This window comes from Ictalurus furcatus, chromosome 15 (assembly GCF_023375685.1).
Source record: "Ictalurus furcatus strain D&B chromosome 15, Billie_1.0, whole genome shotgun sequence".
In the NCBI taxonomy this organism is placed as follows: Eukaryota; Metazoa; Chordata; class Actinopteri; order Siluriformes; family Ictaluridae; genus Ictalurus; species Ictalurus furcatus.
In genome coordinates this window covers 22,749,286-22,767,158 of record NC_071269.1, presented here as the reverse complement: position 1 = coordinate 22,767,158, position 17,873 = coordinate 22,749,286, and the positions used below count along the sequence as shown (strand labels likewise).

General features: G+C 40.1%; 1 protein-coding gene and 1 long non-coding RNA gene across 7 annotated transcripts; one reads left to right on the top strand and one right to left on the bottom strand.

Moving 5' to 3' along the window:
- Window positions 1-427: 427 nt before the first annotated feature.
- On the bottom strand, window positions 428-7,504 carry LOC128619906 (ALK and LTK ligand 2a-like). 3 transcript variants are annotated; one of them, XM_053644409.1, is made up of 6 exons: window positions 6,780-7,504; window positions 5,162-5,450; window positions 4,126-4,179; window positions 3,920-4,000; window positions 2,475-2,560; window positions 428-1,238 (listed from the first exon to the last, which is right to left on the bottom strand). In XM_053644409.1, the coding sequence occupies exons 2-5, from the start codon at window positions 5,400-5,402 to the stop codon at window positions 2,496-2,498; spliced, it is 441 nt and encodes a 146-aa protein (XP_053500384.1). In that variant the 5' UTR covers window positions 5,403-5,450; window positions 6,780-7,504; the 3' UTR covers window positions 428-1,238; window positions 2,475-2,495. The 3 variants fall into 3 exon arrangements, with proteins under 3 accessions (XP_053500384.1, XP_053500385.1, XP_053500383.1); XM_053644410.1 differs by having other exon boundaries at window positions 428-1,235; XM_053644408.1 differs by lacking the exons at window positions 428-1,238; window positions 2,475-2,560 and having other exon boundaries at window positions 3,066-4,000.
- A 523-nt stretch (window positions 7,505-8,027) lies between these two features.
- On the top strand, window positions 8,028-12,189 carry LOC128619913 (uncharacterized). Of its 4 annotated transcripts, none has more exons than XR_008388032.1 (3): window positions 8,028-8,881; window positions 9,753-11,718; window positions 11,886-12,189. It is a non-coding gene; the product is annotated as an uncharacterized LOC128619913 (long non-coding RNA). The 4 variants fall into 4 exon arrangements; XR_008388034.1 differs by lacking the exon at window positions 11,886-12,189 and having other exon boundaries at window positions 8,028-8,511; window positions 8,715-8,881; window positions 9,753-11,848; XR_008388033.1 differs by lacking the exon at window positions 11,886-12,189 and having other exon boundaries at window positions 9,753-10,907; window positions 10,994-11,848.
- The last annotated feature ends 5,684 nt before the right edge of the window (window positions 12,190-17,873 follow it).

The window sequence follows — 17,873 nt, the reverse complement described above, 5'->3', positions numbered from 1 at the left end:
ATATATATACATTATATATATATTATATATATATATACATTATATATATATTATATATATATATATATATATATATATATATACATTATATATATATAACACACACACACTTGTAGGAAAAGTTACTTAACTGTCCAAAGAACGCTTCAAGGAACTGTTGAATCCTGTTCATTTAAAAATAAAAATAAACAGTTTCATACGCTAAATTCTTGAATGTTGTGTTATTTCATATGCAGCTTTAATTGAATTTTTTTTTTTTTTTAAATGGATCTTTTTTTGATAAATAACGTAATAATAAGTTTAAGAACTCGTAAAGAAATCCCTGTGGCTTATAAGATGAGGCTGTGAATCTTCTCTCTCTCTCTCTATATATATATATATATATATATATATATATATATATATATATATATATAACGGGTATCGTTTTGTTTTCACCGTCCCAGGAATGATTCGTGGTCACCGTGTGTACCAATCATATAATTTATTTAAATATACTTCCTCTTAAATATTTCTACACATCCCAACACTTCACTGATCTGGCAGACACGTATAGCCTTACGCTCATTACAGGGATTTTTTATGTCTCCTTTATGTACAGTATTTACACATTGATTTTTTTTGGTTTGTACCTCTATAAATCATGTACATCAAAATATATGGACTATATTTCCTATTCCACACACACACACACACACACACACATATTCTGGTCAGCAAACATCTGGCCATTTCACAGACATGTGCTGGAGAGATGAAAAGCATTGGGATGGAAATAAGTTAGTGGTTATGTTTTAGGAAGCAGGAAATCCCTGATCAGGAAATAAACACCGTCTTTCATCTTTGCCACGCTCGGAAGTCACCGATGGCGAAATAATGACATCGAGGGCGTCGTTATCTTTATCAGGACAGAATATAAACCCGAGGCAAATCCGTTTCTCTTGGAACGAGGAGGTTCATCAGATTCCTGTCTAAGTTCGAAAGCATTGTGATGCGGCTCCGTCGGGTTGGCATCTCAGGCAAGTTTATGACGAATACATCCATTTTTCTTCTTCGCCATCGTGTCCGTGAGGCTCTCCATCGGTTCTTTCGTCAGTCCGTGTGACCTCTGCGGTGGCGAAGTCGTGTCCTAGACGTGATTTGCTGAATTGATGGAACGGCGAAGGTCGGTCTTGTCCAAAAGGCACTTGCTGATTTGTTGTTGTTTTTCCTTCCTCCTCTGGTTTGGCTTGAACCTGCTGGAGAAGAGAGGACGTTAAAAACCTGTGTCGTGTCAAGCTCGGCTGTACGAACGTGTGTAAATATGCTCGGATGTTTCTGAGAAGTCTACGAGCTGCCAGGAAAGAGCCGAAACGTTATTTTATTATCCAGGAGACTCCCTAGGCGTTGAGCTTGACGTTGTAAATCTCGTTTTGATACAATAACTGTTCAAATGGGAGCAGGGGTGTAGCCTCCGATACTCCTTTCTCATACAGCTACGTTGTACGTGCTCCCGGGAGCTAAACGGCACGGTGTGGTAGCGTTACGTTCTCCTACGGCGATTTCGGACGTCTGTATAACAGCCACGTGTTTATGGAGCGGTCGATGATTCTTATAGTCATACACGCTGTAACGTATATTCAGTGAGCCTGTTGGTTTTACCAGCCTGGATGGGACACGAGTCTGTCGCAGGACGTAAACACACACATTCACGCACCAGGAGCAATTCGGCTTAAGATATTTGGGAGGAAACCCGAGAACCCAGAGGAAACCCAAACTGGAAGCTGTGACAGTGCTACACTCTGCACCGTTTTGCTCAATTAGACTCATTCATTCATCAGAGAGAGGAAGACAATATTATATGAGAAGTTTGCAGTGTTTTCTAGACCTTTCCATGATGATAATCACAACTTCAAAGACGCCTTTGCATGAGTGGAAAAATTTCCAGCCTGTACGTAAGCCCGGCCTCCAGCCGGAACATCGACTCGGTTCGCCCCGTTTTCCTTAAAAGGTAAGTCACACGGGGTGACATGGCGGCGTAAGCGGTAGCGTCGCTGCATCACATCACACCAGGGTTTCCGGTTTGATCCTGAGCTCGGGTTACCGTCTGTATACGGTTTCGCATGTTCTCCACACGTCCGTGTGGGTTTCCTCTGGGTTCTCCAGTTTCCTCCCAACCAAAAACGCCAGTGGATGGACAGACTATTCTAAACTGCTCCTAGGTGTGAATGTGTGTGTGCATTGAACCCTGGGATGGATCGGTTGTCCCATCCAGAGTGTATTCCCACCTCACCCAGGATAGACACCGCATCAACCCTATCCAGAATAAAGCGCTTACAGAATACGTATACTCTTGAAGCACATGCAGTCGCAACAGAATTAATATCAGTGTCTTCCCACCTACATGTGCAGGACTGTGTTTAGATATTAATCTCACATCCTTTTGGAAAATTACATTATTTTTTAAAAAAACAACAAGCATTCATTATTCATACCGAAAGATTGCCTGGTTGAAGTTAGCTCTCTAGGCACCTCGGACTCCCGGCTAGCCGAGTGAGAAGCCGCGCACATCTCCTATAATCTGAAGGCAAAGCAAAGATGTAAGTCTTGAATGTACATTTACAATATATATACAAGCACGTTGGAAAAGTTTGACTTCTCTGTGCTGTGAGAAGCTGTGATTTACTATGTACATGTTTCCATATAAAAGATTACATATATATATATATATATATATATATATATATATATACTATATATATATATATATATATATATATATATATATATACAATATATATATATATATAACTCTGTTATATATATAAGTATATAACTCTGACAGGAGTTAACCCTGGCTTATCTCAACATTCCAATTTATCTCAAGATTCGAAGATATCTCAACATTCCAACTTATCTCAAGATTCGAAGATCACAACATTCCAACTTATCTCAAGATTCGAAGATATCACAACATTCCAACTTATCTCAAGATTCGAAGATATCACAACATTCCAACTTATCTCAAGATTCGAAGATATCTCAACATTCCAACTTATCTCAAGATTCGAAGATATCTCCAAATTCGAAGTTATCTCAAAATTCTGGCTTATCTCGACATTCCAACTTATCTCAAAATTCTTAATTATCTCAAAATTGTGGCTTATCTCAACATTCCATCTTATCTCAACATTCCAACTTATCTCATAATTCTGGCTTATCTCAACATTCCATCTTATCTCACCATTCCAACTTATCTCAAAATTGTGGCTTATCTCAAAATTCTAAATTATCTCAAAATTGTGGCTTATCTCAAAATTCGAAGTTGTCTCAAAATTCTGGCTTACCTCGACATTCCGACTTATCTCAAAATTCCGTCTTATCTCAACATTCCATCTTATCTCAACATTCCAACTTATCTCAAACATTTGACTTATTATGTGAAATTCTGACTTAGAATTCTGACTTACTATCCCCAAATTCCAATTTATCTCAAAGTCCTGACTTATCCCAAACTTTTCACTTATCTCAACATTCTGACTTGTTATCTCAAAACGTTGACTTATTATCTCAAAAATTATTACTTATACATTTTGGGCTTCTATATTAGTCAGATATAATATACTGAACAAACAAACATTTCTGCAGGTGATAAACATGCAAAACTGACTGTTTAAAACAGCAAATTATTTTAGAATAACAAATGATTTCAACCTGTTTATACATTTTCTTCCCATAAAGAACGCATTTTTCATGAATAAGGAGAGTGCACCACATTAGAAACCAGCGGTTCACCCTGTTGTGAGTGCGGGATCATGATCATGACCAGGACATGTCGTAGGACGATGGTGTGTTCATATCCAGGTATTTACGTCTAAACGGAGGCCATGTTGTGTTTTTGCGGTGCATGTGTTGTTCCAGTGCCGTGTGCAGTACTCACATGCAGGAATGGTGCAGTCTCTGGTGTTGTGGTAGAGCCTATAGACATGTTTCCTGCACTTCGGGCTGAAGTATAGAGGCCCTGAAGTTCCAAAAGTTCAAACATTGTCAGTTTTTTTTTTACATAGTCTTCTACCAAATCTAACATGCATCTGTTTTTATGGCATGTCCCGTTTATATCCAACATCCTCTCGTCTCTGTGCTCACCTGTTAAGTGCTTTAAAAACTTCTCCTTCTTTCTGAGGTCCCTGGGAAAGATTTCTGCAAGGACACAGAAATAGTGGGTTAAAGGTTAAATCCTAAATCCGCTGACCTCGAGGAGGGAGCAGTGACCCTAAAGTGCAGATCTTGCTTCACTCCCAACATTGACCTGGCGTGCTCAGGCTAAGCACTTTAACAAGACAGAACAAGAACAGCTCTGCAACCGATTATCTGCACACCAGGGGCACCAAACATCCTCTATTAAACACACAAACAAACAAACAAATAAATAAATAAATAAATAAATTACACAGATGTGGGCCTCACACCGCCAGTATTGAGGGTTCGAGTCCCGCCGTGGCCCTGTGTGTGCAGTGTTAGCATGTTCTCCCCGTGCTGCGGGGGTTTCCTCCGGGTACTCCGGTTTCCTCCCCCAGTCCAAAGACATGCACGGTAGGCTGACTGGCGTGTCTAAAGTGTCCGTAGTGTATGAATGGGTGTGTGAGTGTGTGTGTGATTGTGTGCCCTGCGATGGACTGGCACCCTGTCCAGGGTGTACTCCGCCTTGTGCCCGATGCTCCCTGGGATAGGCTCCAGGTTTCCTGCCACCCAGTAGGATAAGCGGTATAGAAAATGGATGGATGGATGGATGGAAGTACACAGACTGACAAATGTGATAGCAGCTAAAAGCCTGGCGCAGCATGACCAAAGCCCCAATTAGGCTGTTTCTGAGGAATTGTTTTAGACTCATTTGAGTTTCCGTAGGTTTTCAGTTTTCGATATAAGCAATTACAAAATAATCAATCTTAATCCAGATCAATTTTTTATCCCATTATGGCCATTTGCTATTTTTAAAACATCCTTTATGCAAATGCATGATTTTTTTTTTTTTTTGGACTGATGCGGAATCTGTCCTGTTATTTCAAAAACTCACTTACACCCTCTCAAGAAAAGTGTACTTCCAAACCATCTTAGATTATTTTCCGCTCTCTCTCTCTCTCTCTCTCAGTGTGTGTGTGTGTGTGTGTGTGTGGGCAATTACCCAGGATCTGATCCCCGCTCTTCGTCTGCTGTTGATGATGCTTGCTCTCCCTATCGGCGGTGGCCTGCGCGAGCTCTCCGCCGCCGTCCTGTGCGTTCCGTACCATCTTCAAGATCTGGGTGAACAGGCTGTGGTAGCTCTGGGTGCTGTCCGTGTCCGCCCACACGCTCTCAGTACCACGCGTATCGCACATGCACAGAGCGAGCCCCATGACGACGAGCACAACTCGGAGCACACGCATTTTTAGAAGACACAAATCGGTGCACCGACGACCACACACAGTTCCGAGCTGGAACAGAGGACAAGCAGGTTTTAGTCTGTCGGAAACCGTTTCCACCAGTTAGACGAGAAAAACAGACGTGTTTCACAGACTTTGTCTTTATTTTTTGCCCTCTGCAGTATTTTCCAATGTGGACTTATCTCAACATTCTGACTTAAAATTCTGACTTATCTCAAAATTCTGACTTATCTCAAAATTCTGTCTTATCTCATTATTCCAGCTTATCTCAAAATTCTGACTTATCTCAAAATTCTGACTTATCTCAAAATTCTGTCTTATCTCATTATTCCAGCTTATCTCAAAATTCTGACTTATCTCAAAATTCTAAGTTTTCTCAAAATTCTGACTTATCTCAAAATTCTGACTTATCTCAAAATTCTGTCTTATCTCATTATTCCAGCTTATCTCAAAATTCTGACTTATCTCAAAATTCTAAGTTATCTCAAAATTCTGACTTATCTCAAAATTCTGTCTTATCTCATTATTCCAGCTTATCTCAAAATTCTGACTTATCTCAAAATTCTGTTATCTCAAAATTCTGACTTATCTCAAAATTCTAAGTTATCTCAAAATTCTGACTTATCTCAAAATTCTAAGTTATCTCAACATTCTGGCTTATCTCAAAATTCTGTCTTATTTCATTATTCCAGCTTATCTCAAAATTCGGTTTTATCTCAAAATTCTAACTGATCTCAACATTCCAGCTTATCAAAAAATTCAAAGTTATCTCAAATTCCCAGCTTATCTCAAAATTCTCTCTTATCCCAAACATTTGACTTATTACGTGAAATTCTGACCGGTCTCAGAATTCCGACTTACTATCCCCGAATTCATACTTATCTCAAAGTTCTGACTTATCCCAAACTTTTCCCTTATCTCAACATTCTGACTTGTTATCTCAAAACTTTAACTTTATCGACTCAAAAATTCTGGCTTCACTCTCCAACACATTTGACTCACTATCTCAAAACTTTTGACATATACATTTTGGGCTTCCATGTTAGTCAGATATAATATAGTGAACAAACAAACAATCATTTCTGCAGATGATAAACATGCAAAACATGACTGTTTAAAACAGCAAATTATTTTAGAATAACCAGATGATTTGAACCTGTTTATACATTTTCTTCTCATAAAGAATGCATTTTTTTTTTCATGAATATGTAGGAGGGGAAAATAAATAAATAAATAAATAAAACAATATAGTTATCCAGTCTGGTTTCTGTTCACTTCTGCACTAGTCATGCACATCCTGCGTCTCAAAGGAAACAAGAAGAAAAAGAGGTGCAAAAAAAAAAAAAAATTAAAATAAAAATAAAAACATTTGCAACTTACCAGTGTTCTCCTGCGGGTTAATCTCAGAGTGCGAAAATAATAATAATAATAATAATCACTGTCTCCAGCTCGGTGTTTCAGTGTTAAAGTTGCTCAAGAGCGGTCCGCTTGTGTTTGTTGGTCAGCGCGCGCCGGTGGCCGAGTGTGCTGCGTCCATGCGCGGCGCGTTATTATAGGCGCGCGTGGGAATTGCGGGGTGGCCACTCTCCTCCGCACACACTCATTCGCGCGCACACGTGGGGAATTCATCAGAAATAAGTTGCACGCGTCGCATCGTTACATTCCCGTCCGTCGCCTGCCATGGAACGCTTTGCTTTCCCCAGTCGTTATATGAGAGCAGCGTTTACCGGGAACTGTTCCGTACCCAGAGTTCCTTCTGACTCAAAAGTCGGAATAGGCAGTTTTCCAACACTGTCATTAATCGGCTCTATGTCCACTCTGATGTCTCCGGTTACAGATCATCCATGCCTGGAAGTGATGTGACCCGTATTGCTGATGTAATTAATTAATGATGTAATTATTGGTGAGGACCGAGAAACTCTCCAAACCAAACAGCCGGACAGACAGACTGAGCACTGATCACATGAGAGTCCTGCTCTGTTTCTGTGTGCTTTCTTTATTCCCACCCTCAAATTAGAAGAACATGGAACTGTTAGTCCACGGGTGTGTCTGAAACCAAGAAAAAAAAGCTGCCTACTAAGGTGGAAAGCCGAGTAGATTATAGAGCCCTAATCTCCAGCTGTGAGCTGGACACATTTCTGGAAACAATTCCTAATATTTCTGTTGCATTATCTACTGCGTAATTTCCATCCATCCATCCATCCATCCATCCATCCATCTTCTATACCTATCCTTCTTCAGGGTCGGGGGGAACCTGGAGCCTATCCCAGGGAGCATGGGGCGCAAGCTGGGGTACACCCTGGACAGGGTACTACGTAATTTGGTCCACAAAATATAAACAAATGAGTCATTTAAACAATGTGAAATGGTTTTTTTTTTTAAATAAAAAATATTTTATTTTCATCACCACGAGAAACATTTATTTAGCTACAGACTTAAGCGACAACTAAGCAATATCACGCGAGCGAGATTCGGCCGCTGGTAACCACCGCCGTGCTGATATTCGTTCAGGACAACCCCGTGTCTGCGAGCGTGATATTGCTTTTATACAACAGTTCTATAAATAATATCGAGTAACTGACGTTTCAGACACTACACGGACAAATATTTTGCGGATGATATTTTGCTCGATTAAAGAAAATAGTCCCTAGAAAAAGGGAAAAAAAAAAAAAAAAGCCACAGCTTGATAGAATGTTGCATGTTGCCATGCCAACGCACAAACCGACTGACAGTTCGTAGTACGTGTAGTAACGGTTTCAATGTAACCAACGATCGCTAGAATGAAATTTGATGTAGCGAACGCAAACAGGCGGAGTGATACAAACAGTGAAATGTACAAGTGCTGCTATTTTTTAAAAATCAGGACTCTTATCTTGGAATGCCGCTTGTGCAATAATATTAACTAACTGCTGTATAATAAGCCAGGAGAGGTCAGGCCAAACCTGAAATTTAAAAAAAAAAAGTCATTATGAGTGTCATGTTCATTTAAGTGAACTTTAACCCAAGAAATGTACAAACGGTGTGAAGTGTGAACCAATAGGAAACAAGACGGCAGGATGTGGCGTCTTCCTTCTATCGAAAGTAAAATGGAGGAGTTTGGGACATTGTTGCAGTGAGTAGCGTTGCCATGTCACACCTCCAGGGTCCCTGGTTTGTTCTCCCTGTGTATCTTAGAAGGGGGAAATGAATTTACCTCAAATGACCACAACATGACAGTAATTGCTATCTGTGTTGTAGCTTTGTTGATATATAATCACACACTTGTCTCTCATCCATAAACTGTGTCTTCTAAAACACGGACCTATTACACATCAGTGAAAGCTGCGGTCTGTTTTGAATAGCGGTGGCTCAGTGGTTAAAGGCGCTGGGTTATTGGCCAGAAGGTCAGGAGTTCAAGCCCCAGTACTGCCAAGCTACCACTGTTGGGCCCTTGGGTAAGGCCCTCAACCTCAACAACCCTCAGTTGTATAAATGAGATAAATGTAAGTTGCTCTGGATAAGAGTGTCTGTAATGAACACGCTCTATATTTACAATGCATGCAGTGCAAATAACTATCACCACACGCATCCCCCCACCCCGCCCACGCCTCACAAACTCCACAGGAATGTTTCATTAACCAGTCACAGTTATTCATCCTAGCTGGAGTTATGCTAGCATGCGTTTCAGATGTTATTATTCTTTATGATGTCAGGAGTAGTTTATGTCATGTTAAAACGAGTAACTTTGTCTGATGGGCAATTGTTTTTAAACCTTAACTGGAAGGTAATTTTCTTTTTAGGCAATAATACAAAACTAATCTCTTCCTATGTTACTGGAGAAAAGGGTATTTTAGCCTGGACATTAAAAAAAAAAATTAAAAAATGCCGTGTCACATGACCAAGAAGTTTCGTTTACTCCCGGGAGGCCTCTCAAAATCCGATTCATTTTTCAATATGTAGGCAAAACTGCGTAGAGGAAAACGTCGAAACACCATCTGAAATAAGTTCACATTTATGTTTGGTCATTTAAACAAGTTTATATATTTTGAGTATTCTGTTAAATGGTCCGATGTAACCGTTGCCATATGGCAACAACATGCGTTAATGGAACTGTGAATGGTATGCGCGTTCATGAATTGAAACTGGCCTACATAGCAAAAAAAAAAACAAAACAAAACCCACTAGGCTTCTCTAATAGTATCTTTACATGTTTTTTTTCCACATTCCAAGTAAGAAAAACTGTAGTAATTTCAGACATTTTGCAGTTGCACCTTATTTTCTACATTTTATGTTTCAAGAGAAAGAATTAAGCATTCAAGAGATTGAATTAAAAAGATACTTCATCTAAAACATCCATCTTCTACCGCTTTTCAGGGTCAAAGGGGAACCTGGAGGCTATCCCAGGGAGCATCGGGCACGAGTACACCCTGGATGGGGTGCCAGTCCATCGCAGGGCACAATCACATACACATTCACACACCCATTCATACACTACAGACACTTTAGACACACCAATCAGCCTACCATGCATGTCTTTGGACTGGGGGAGGAAACCGGAGTACCCGGAGGAAACCCCCACAGCACAGGGAGAACATGCAAACTCCACACACACGTGGCCCCGCCGGGACTCAAACCCCAGCCCCTGGAGGTGTGAGGCAAATGTGCTAACCACTAAGCCACATTTTCCAGCCACATTTTCACGACTGTAATTCCTTTCTAGAAGATATAACTTTTACATGCTTACTAGGCGGCAAAAAAAAAAAACCCCTCTGCAATTTATAGTCTGTAAAATGCAGCGATTGGAATTGAAATCTCACACGTTTTATGTTATTTTTGACAATATTTTCCACTATTGCACATTGTTGCCATACGGCAACAATTTACCAACCGCAACTAATTTACAGTGAATCAGAGCAAAATTCCAGAAATTGAATTTCAGACTTTGTTGCTCTGCCTCTAAGCTACAGTGTCCTCCAGCCCTTTTATGGCATCATAACAGTTACATGTGGCAAGTAGTTGCTGAGGTTTGTGCTGCTATTTGGTTTTAGATGTCCAAAACGGAAGTTATGACAAAAAAGATCAGCTGTCTGAAATACAAGGACATACACGCGTTCCTAATCCAAACCAGAGCTGCGAACAATACGAAAAGCATCAGCCTTTAGTCCAGACATGTTCACTGCCTGTGCCACCCTGATGTTGATTAATTTCCGATAACAGCATGTCCTGAAGTGTTTTATTCCTCTCATACCACAACAGTTAGACAATAGATTTTAAAAAATTTATACATTAAAGAACCATCGTACTTTTTATCCATTTATAGTTACAATTAGTGTTGTGAAACATTCGATATGCAGGGTTGATAGGACGGGACACAAGTGAATGAAATCAGCAAACGTGGCAACCCAGAACATTAGGTATGGACTTAACAGCCATGGTACGATAAGACTTCATGCCAAGACTAGGACACACAAGGATATATTATATATATGAGGGGGCAGAGAGGATTGGGAACATAATCGAACGCACATGGTCAGTGATCAAAACAAAACAAATCATGGAAGCCTGGGTATTACATGGCAGAAACAAGTTAATTCCTCTTATCACTTTTGTAACAGCAGCCATTCCCTCACCAGTTCACCTACTGGCATGTTTTTGGGAGGTGGAAGGAAACTGAAGAACCCAGAGGAAACCGATGCAGACACAGGGAGAAGTTAGACAGAAACGCCACACAGACACTAAGCTGAGCTCAGGATCGAGTTAAGATTGAGCAACGCTGCCCTCTAAGCCAAAATAATTTCACAATCAAATATCAATAATATATTCTGACAGACTGTGGATCAAAATATTGAAAATGGTTCAAGACGAGCGAGGAACGAAATACTGAGAAAAAAAAAAAAACTCAGCCAAGATCAAGTTGCACTTGTTATACTGTAAATGCCATTTCCTTGTGATTAAAAACAAATCAGATTTTTATTTATTTATTTATTTATTTATTTAAATCAGCATGTACATAACTGGGGTGCGCGGTGGCTTAGTGGTTAGCACGTTCGCCTCACGCCTCCAGGGTCGGGGGTTCGATTCCCACCGTGGCCCTGTGTGTGTGGAGTTCGCATGTTCTCCCTGTGCTGCGGGGGTTTCCTCCGGGTTCTCCGGTTTCCACCCCCAGTCCAAAGACGTGCATGGTAGGCCGATCGGCATGTCCGTAGTGTGTGAGTGTGTATGATTGTGCCCTGCGATGGATTGGCACCCTGTCCAGCGTGTACCCCGCCTCGTGCCCGATGCCTCCTGGGATAGACTCCAGCGTCCCCGTGACCCTGAAGAAGGATAAGCGGTATAGAAGGTGGATGTATAAAACTGTCGTCATTTTTTGTTTTGAAGGCCTCTGGTTGTTTTACATCAGCGTGCATTTAAGAGCCTCTCATGCTAATGGGTTTATATTAATTATTGTATTAAATCTTGCATTTCTTGCACTTCTGCTCATCTTTTCGGTTCATTTTTCTGTGGTAGTTGTGATGCATTTGATTACTGATGTAATCATTTTGTACAGTAACTGGCCACCATCAGCAGGTCCCGAGAAACCCGGGTAACTGGAGAACTTCACAGCAATTAGTGGTTTTAAAGGATCAGCAAGACGACTGGCCACACTTCAGTTTCAAATTACTTTGAAAAATGGTGATTTGAGAAACGTTTACCCGAGAGACGGCTCACGTCTCCAACATCTGCGATACAATGTAAATGTTTATTCCAAGTTTAATACTCACCTACGGCATTATCCTGCCAACACTTCTGTCCGAGAAAACGCGCAGGTTTATCCGCCATAAGGTTTCAGTTTCATGCTGTATGCAATAAATGTTTATAAAAAAGAAAATCTCATGGTATCTCTATGCAAAACATTCTGTTTGGAATGAACCATAAAGCATAAAGAATGACACATTATAAAGTCGATCCATTTGTAGTTATTGTTAACGTTGTAGCGCGTTCACAAAACAACAATCTCTCCCTCAAGAGCTTTTCTTTTTTTCTCTCTCTCTTGAAGGAAAATAATAATAATAATAATAATAATAATAATAAAAAAACACACAGCTTTGTCATGTTACTGTAAGAACCACAAAACACAAAAAGTCTTGAGGACTTCCCCGTGGATGAAAGATATCTCTGTTACAAATCACTAACACTGGAGACTCCTTCCAAAAAATACTATATGATCACTACTTTATTGTTTTTGTTCATTATTTATTGTACAACCCCAATTCCAAAAAAGTTGTGACACCGTGTAAAATTGTAAATAAATGTCCATAAAAACACGACGCAATGATTTGCAAATCTCATAAGCCCGTATGCGATTCACAACAGAACGTAGAAAAAAAAAATTCAACATTTAAACTGACGAAATGTACCATTTAAAGAAAAAAATAGGGTCATTTTGAATTTCATGGCCACAGCACGTCTCAAAACAGTTGGGATGGGAGCAACAAAAGGCTGGAAAAGTAAGTGTTACTAAAACGAAACAGCTGGAGGAACATTTTGCAAGTAATTGAGAACAGGTCAGTAAGATGATTGGGTGTGAAAAGAGTATCCTAGAGATGTAGAGTCTCTCAGAAGTAAAGACGGGATGAAATCTGGATCGGAGCAGTTGTCACTTTAAAACCTGTATATACCTTTAGCATCGATGGTGCCTTTCCAGATGTGCAAGCTGCCTATTCTATCGGCATTAATGCACCTCAATACCATCAGAGATGCAGGCTTTTGAACCGAGTGCTGATAAGAAAGCCGGATGGTCCCTCTCCTCTCTAGTCCTCTTTAGTTTAAAGGACACGGCGGCTATGGTTTCCGAAAAGAATTTAAAATTTCGATTTGTCTGACCACAGGAAACACAAAAGGATTAAAAAAAAAAAAAAAAAAATGCTTGATAGCAAAGCATGAGATGGACTTGGTTTTTCCTTGGAGCAAACATGCAAATGTGGCTATTTGCCTTTGTCTCCTCGAATTGTATTTGTGTGCATTTACATACCTTCCCGAATAACATTTGCTCATATTCCTATGACTTCCTGAAAACCATATATGGAGTTGTTCCTGTCTTACATTGATATGCTTCCTGTTTTATGCAAATATGCCCTTCCGCCTAGCCAATCAATAGTTAACCCATTGTCTCTCTCTCTCTCTCTCTCTCTATATATATATAGGGTGTCATTAGTTATGTTTAGTTTCTTTCACTTTGATAGCCAGTGTTCCTGTTTTAACTCTATTAATCTAAAACTTAGCAAAATGCCAGTGCGCTCAATCTCCATCACCGTGGCTACATCGTAGCTACATCCCCTACATCCAGCCACGAAGTGGCAACAAAGGATATGGCCATATTACAAGCTGTGTACAGTTCCAGTTTTTTGCTCTGATCGGATCTGTCCATGCCGACGGTTTACCTTTGTAACCGCAAGTGACCTCTATGTGTCCTCTATGTGTCCTATATATACATAGGACTATATGTATGTAGTGGCCTATATGTTTCCTTCATGTGAACAGACCTGTTCCCATGAAATACTGATATCTTGTGCAATTGTTTCGTACCCTATTCAGTTTCAGTAGCTTCCGCCCAGTTTTGATTGAACTGATTCCACAGACATCAAGTGAATCACCAATTTCCCAATTATCCGTCCACGGAGGTAGTTGCTGTTGTTGACACTGGTAAACACTGGATGATGAATTCTGATGACTGATCTCATTCATGTCATATTATCAGATATGTATCAAATCCATCCATCCCATCCAACCATTTTCCATACCGCTTATCCTACACAAGTTCGCAGGGGAGCCTGGAGCCTATCCTAGGGACACAAAGCGGGGGACACCCTGGACGGCGTGCCAACCCATCACACAGACGTTCACACAAGCTACGGACGATTCGGAAGTACCCATCAGCCTGCAACACACGTCTTTAGACTGGAGAGGAAATCAGAGAACCCAGAGGAAACCCCCGAAGCATGAGAAGAACATGTCCCATATGTATCAGATCTGATTTTACAAAAACAAACATACAAACCTAATTTTCGCGTAAGCACAGTCCAGAAAAAAATCCGATCTGTGTCACGTTCAGGCAGAAAATCAAATTTGTGTCACTTCAATTTGGTAATTCGAATGTAGCAAGACTCATCGTGTGAAGTCAGGAAACACAGAGGCCTAAGCCAAGCAGCAGGCGAACACAGCCTAGCCGTTACTCCATCTCCAAAGCAAACACGCACTGTGGAAAACACAAGCAAACGCAAACACGAAGCCAAAACCAAATGAAGACGCATTCGAGAAGAAATGCGAAATCGTTGTTTACAAACGGATTACTTTCATTCCTTGACTATGCTTCTTCAAACCTTGTGCAAAGAGTTTGCGGGAGTGGCTGCCCAAGTGCTACAGAATATATGAAAAGGTAAGAGAGAAAAAAAGATTGGGCATGTCAAGGCATTTAAAAATGTTTACATTGCTGGATAAATTGGCACAAATCCACAGATTTCTCTATATATGAGTTCAGATCCCAGCACTGCCAAGCTGCCACTGCTGGGTCCTTGAGCAAGGCCTTAAACCCTCAGCTGCTCATATGTATAAATAAGATGACCGTAAGTTGCTCTGGATAAGGGTGAAATGCCAAATACCATAAAAGTAAATGTTTTATATATATATATATATATATATATATATATATATATATATATATATATATATATATATATATAATGAACATGTTTTGAACTTATTTCAACTATTAGAAATCAGGTGCCTTGTAAACACACAGAATGAATTCATTGTTGCGCTGGAATTCATTGTAAAGCTTGCATGGATAATCCTGTGTAAATGTTTCAGCATGAGTGTTTGTTTAGCAGGAACTGGCTCCTTCAGGTCTGAAAAAGCTCCATCTATATTTCTAAACTGATAGCTGCTTTAAGATGACCAAATGGAAAGCGTGGACGGTTTTATTCTCCTGCCAAGTAAAGAAAATGTGTGCGTGTGTGCGTGTGTGTGTGTGTGTGTGTGTGTGTGTGTTAAATATATATTTTCTTTCAACCTGAAGACGAAAGCTGTGTTTGAGCAGACATGTTGAAGAGATTGAACATTCTACACACCTTTATTATTTATGAACTGTATACACAACCTGCAGGACCATGAGGTTCGGTTATTATTGTAACAAGACGTCAGTAAAGCATGCGTCTCGTTTCACTCAGCTTGTGTTCGCCTGCACTGCTACAAGTTTAACTGACTGCTAGCGTTACAAGCCACATGGATGAGGTGGGTGATCTGCAGCAGCACACAGAAAGGGAGAGGTTCATAAATTAGATCAGTTAAGGTGGAACATTAAATCTGTCCAATAAAAGAACAGGCCTAGATAGTGCTACAAAAGCCAGGGTTAGGGTTTCTTTCTTTTCTCAACTTGTGCCTGTGTATTAGGGGTCTAAGTAAAATCTAATTCTGTCTGTCTGTCTGTCTGTCTGTCTGTCTGTGTGCGTTTCTGTTTGTCTGTCTGTCTGTGTCTGTCTGTCTGTCTGTCTGTCTGTCTGTCTGTCTCTGTGTGTCTGTTTGTCTGTCTGTGTGTCTGTCTGTCTGTCTGTCTGTGTGCGTTTCTGTTTGTCTGTCTGTCTGTCTGTCTCTGTGTGTCTGTTTGTCTGTCTGTGTGTCTGTCTGTTTGTGTGTCTGTTTGTCTGTCTGTTTGTGTGTCTGTTTGTCTGTCTGTCTGTCTGTCTCTGTGTGTCTGTCTGTCTGTGTGTGTTTCTGTTTGTCTGTCTGTCTGTGTCTCTGTGTGTCTGTCTGTCTGTTTGTCTGTCTGTCTCTGTGTGTCTGTTTGTCTGTCTGTCTGTTTGTCTGTCTGTGTGTCTGTCTGTTTGTATGTCTGTGTGTCTATCTGCCTGTCTGTCTGTCTGTCTGTCTCTCTGTCTGTGTGTCTGTCTGTCTGTGTGTCTGTCTGTCTGTGTGTCTGTCTGTCTATCTGTATGTGTGTCTGTTTGTCTGTCTGTGTGTCTGTCTGTTTATATGTCTGTGTGTCTATCTGCCTGTCTGTCTGTCTGTCTGTGTGTCTGTTTGTCTGTCTGTCTGTCTGTGTGTCTGTCTGTCTGTCTGTCTGTGTGTCTGTCTGTCTGTCTACCTGTCTGGTTGTCCATTCATCCACAAGTTTTATTTTTCCACTTAAAATGAATTACTAGTTTTGAGCTTTCTCTCATCCATCTACACCAGCATACAGGATTTAATAACATGAAACTGAAGCATTTTCCCAGCACTTCCAGGTGATTAGTCAGAGCGCTATAAATACGATGACTTTGAGGAAAAGCTTATAGGTAAATTTCTAAATGGAAGAGGCTGGATAATGTGAGATTCTGATCTCGTTTGCCATGAAACGATGCTAGCTAGGCAGCTAACACTTTATCTGACATTTGATTGAAATACTCAATATGCTGAAATATTCAATATACTTTGAATATACTCAATATAATATATTGAGAATCTCGATCAATCTGATTGAAATACTCAATATACTCAAACTATTATACATTTTTTATTATTATTATAATATATCTTTCTTTCTTTTTTTTTGGGGGGGGGGGGGGGGGGGGAATTTTACCACCTCTGCTGTTACTAGCACCGATTTTGTGTTCTTTTAGCATAACTTCCCCCCCCCCCCCCCCACTGCCTTTAAAACAAACTTATTAAGTGCTCCATTAATGGCTCTGTATGACGTTTGACACAAATCATAACTTCATACAATCATATGAAAACTGGGAATATATTTTGCGCTGCCGCCTCGGTAGGCTCTCAATACGCACAATGTTGTGTGCCCACCAAAAGAACTCTTTACTAGTTGCAAAATTGCATAACTGTGGAAATCTTTTTTTAATCCACTTCCAATGGAAAATCCCGACTCTCCAGTAAATAATGCCAAACGGAACACATTATAAACATCATTTGGAAAGCAAGCGTTTTCAAACTTTTCAAGCATCTGTACAAACCTTAAGGATACACACTGCATCGTTGTGTTCACTCGTTACTGTCCAACTTTTCCTGACCCCTTTTTTAGTTTTGGTGCTTTTCAATTTGATTATTTTAGTCCCCGGTGTTCTGTACAAACACGAAGTCTGTACAAACACAAAGTGATAAGATCTTGAGTCAAGTGCCATTTCAGAAAGTGGTTGAATTTTTGCTTTTTAGTTTGTATATAAGGTCGCATTTAGAATCTTCAAGCAAAAGTTCAATCAAAACCCGTCAGACAAATAAATATTAATAATAGCTGCCTGAACAGCAGATGTTACATAAACAATCAATCTGGAATGAATTAATTTGTACAAAAAGCATAGGACAATGATCCCATCAACCAAAACAAAGGCAAGATTGATTACAAGTGTGAAAGCAAATGTCTAGAAACACATTTTTATTGGCCAATATGCTGAAAGCGGAACCCGGATGAATATACCACCGTTCGCCACAGACGTTTTCTCTCTATTTTTCATCTCCATCTCAGTCAATACT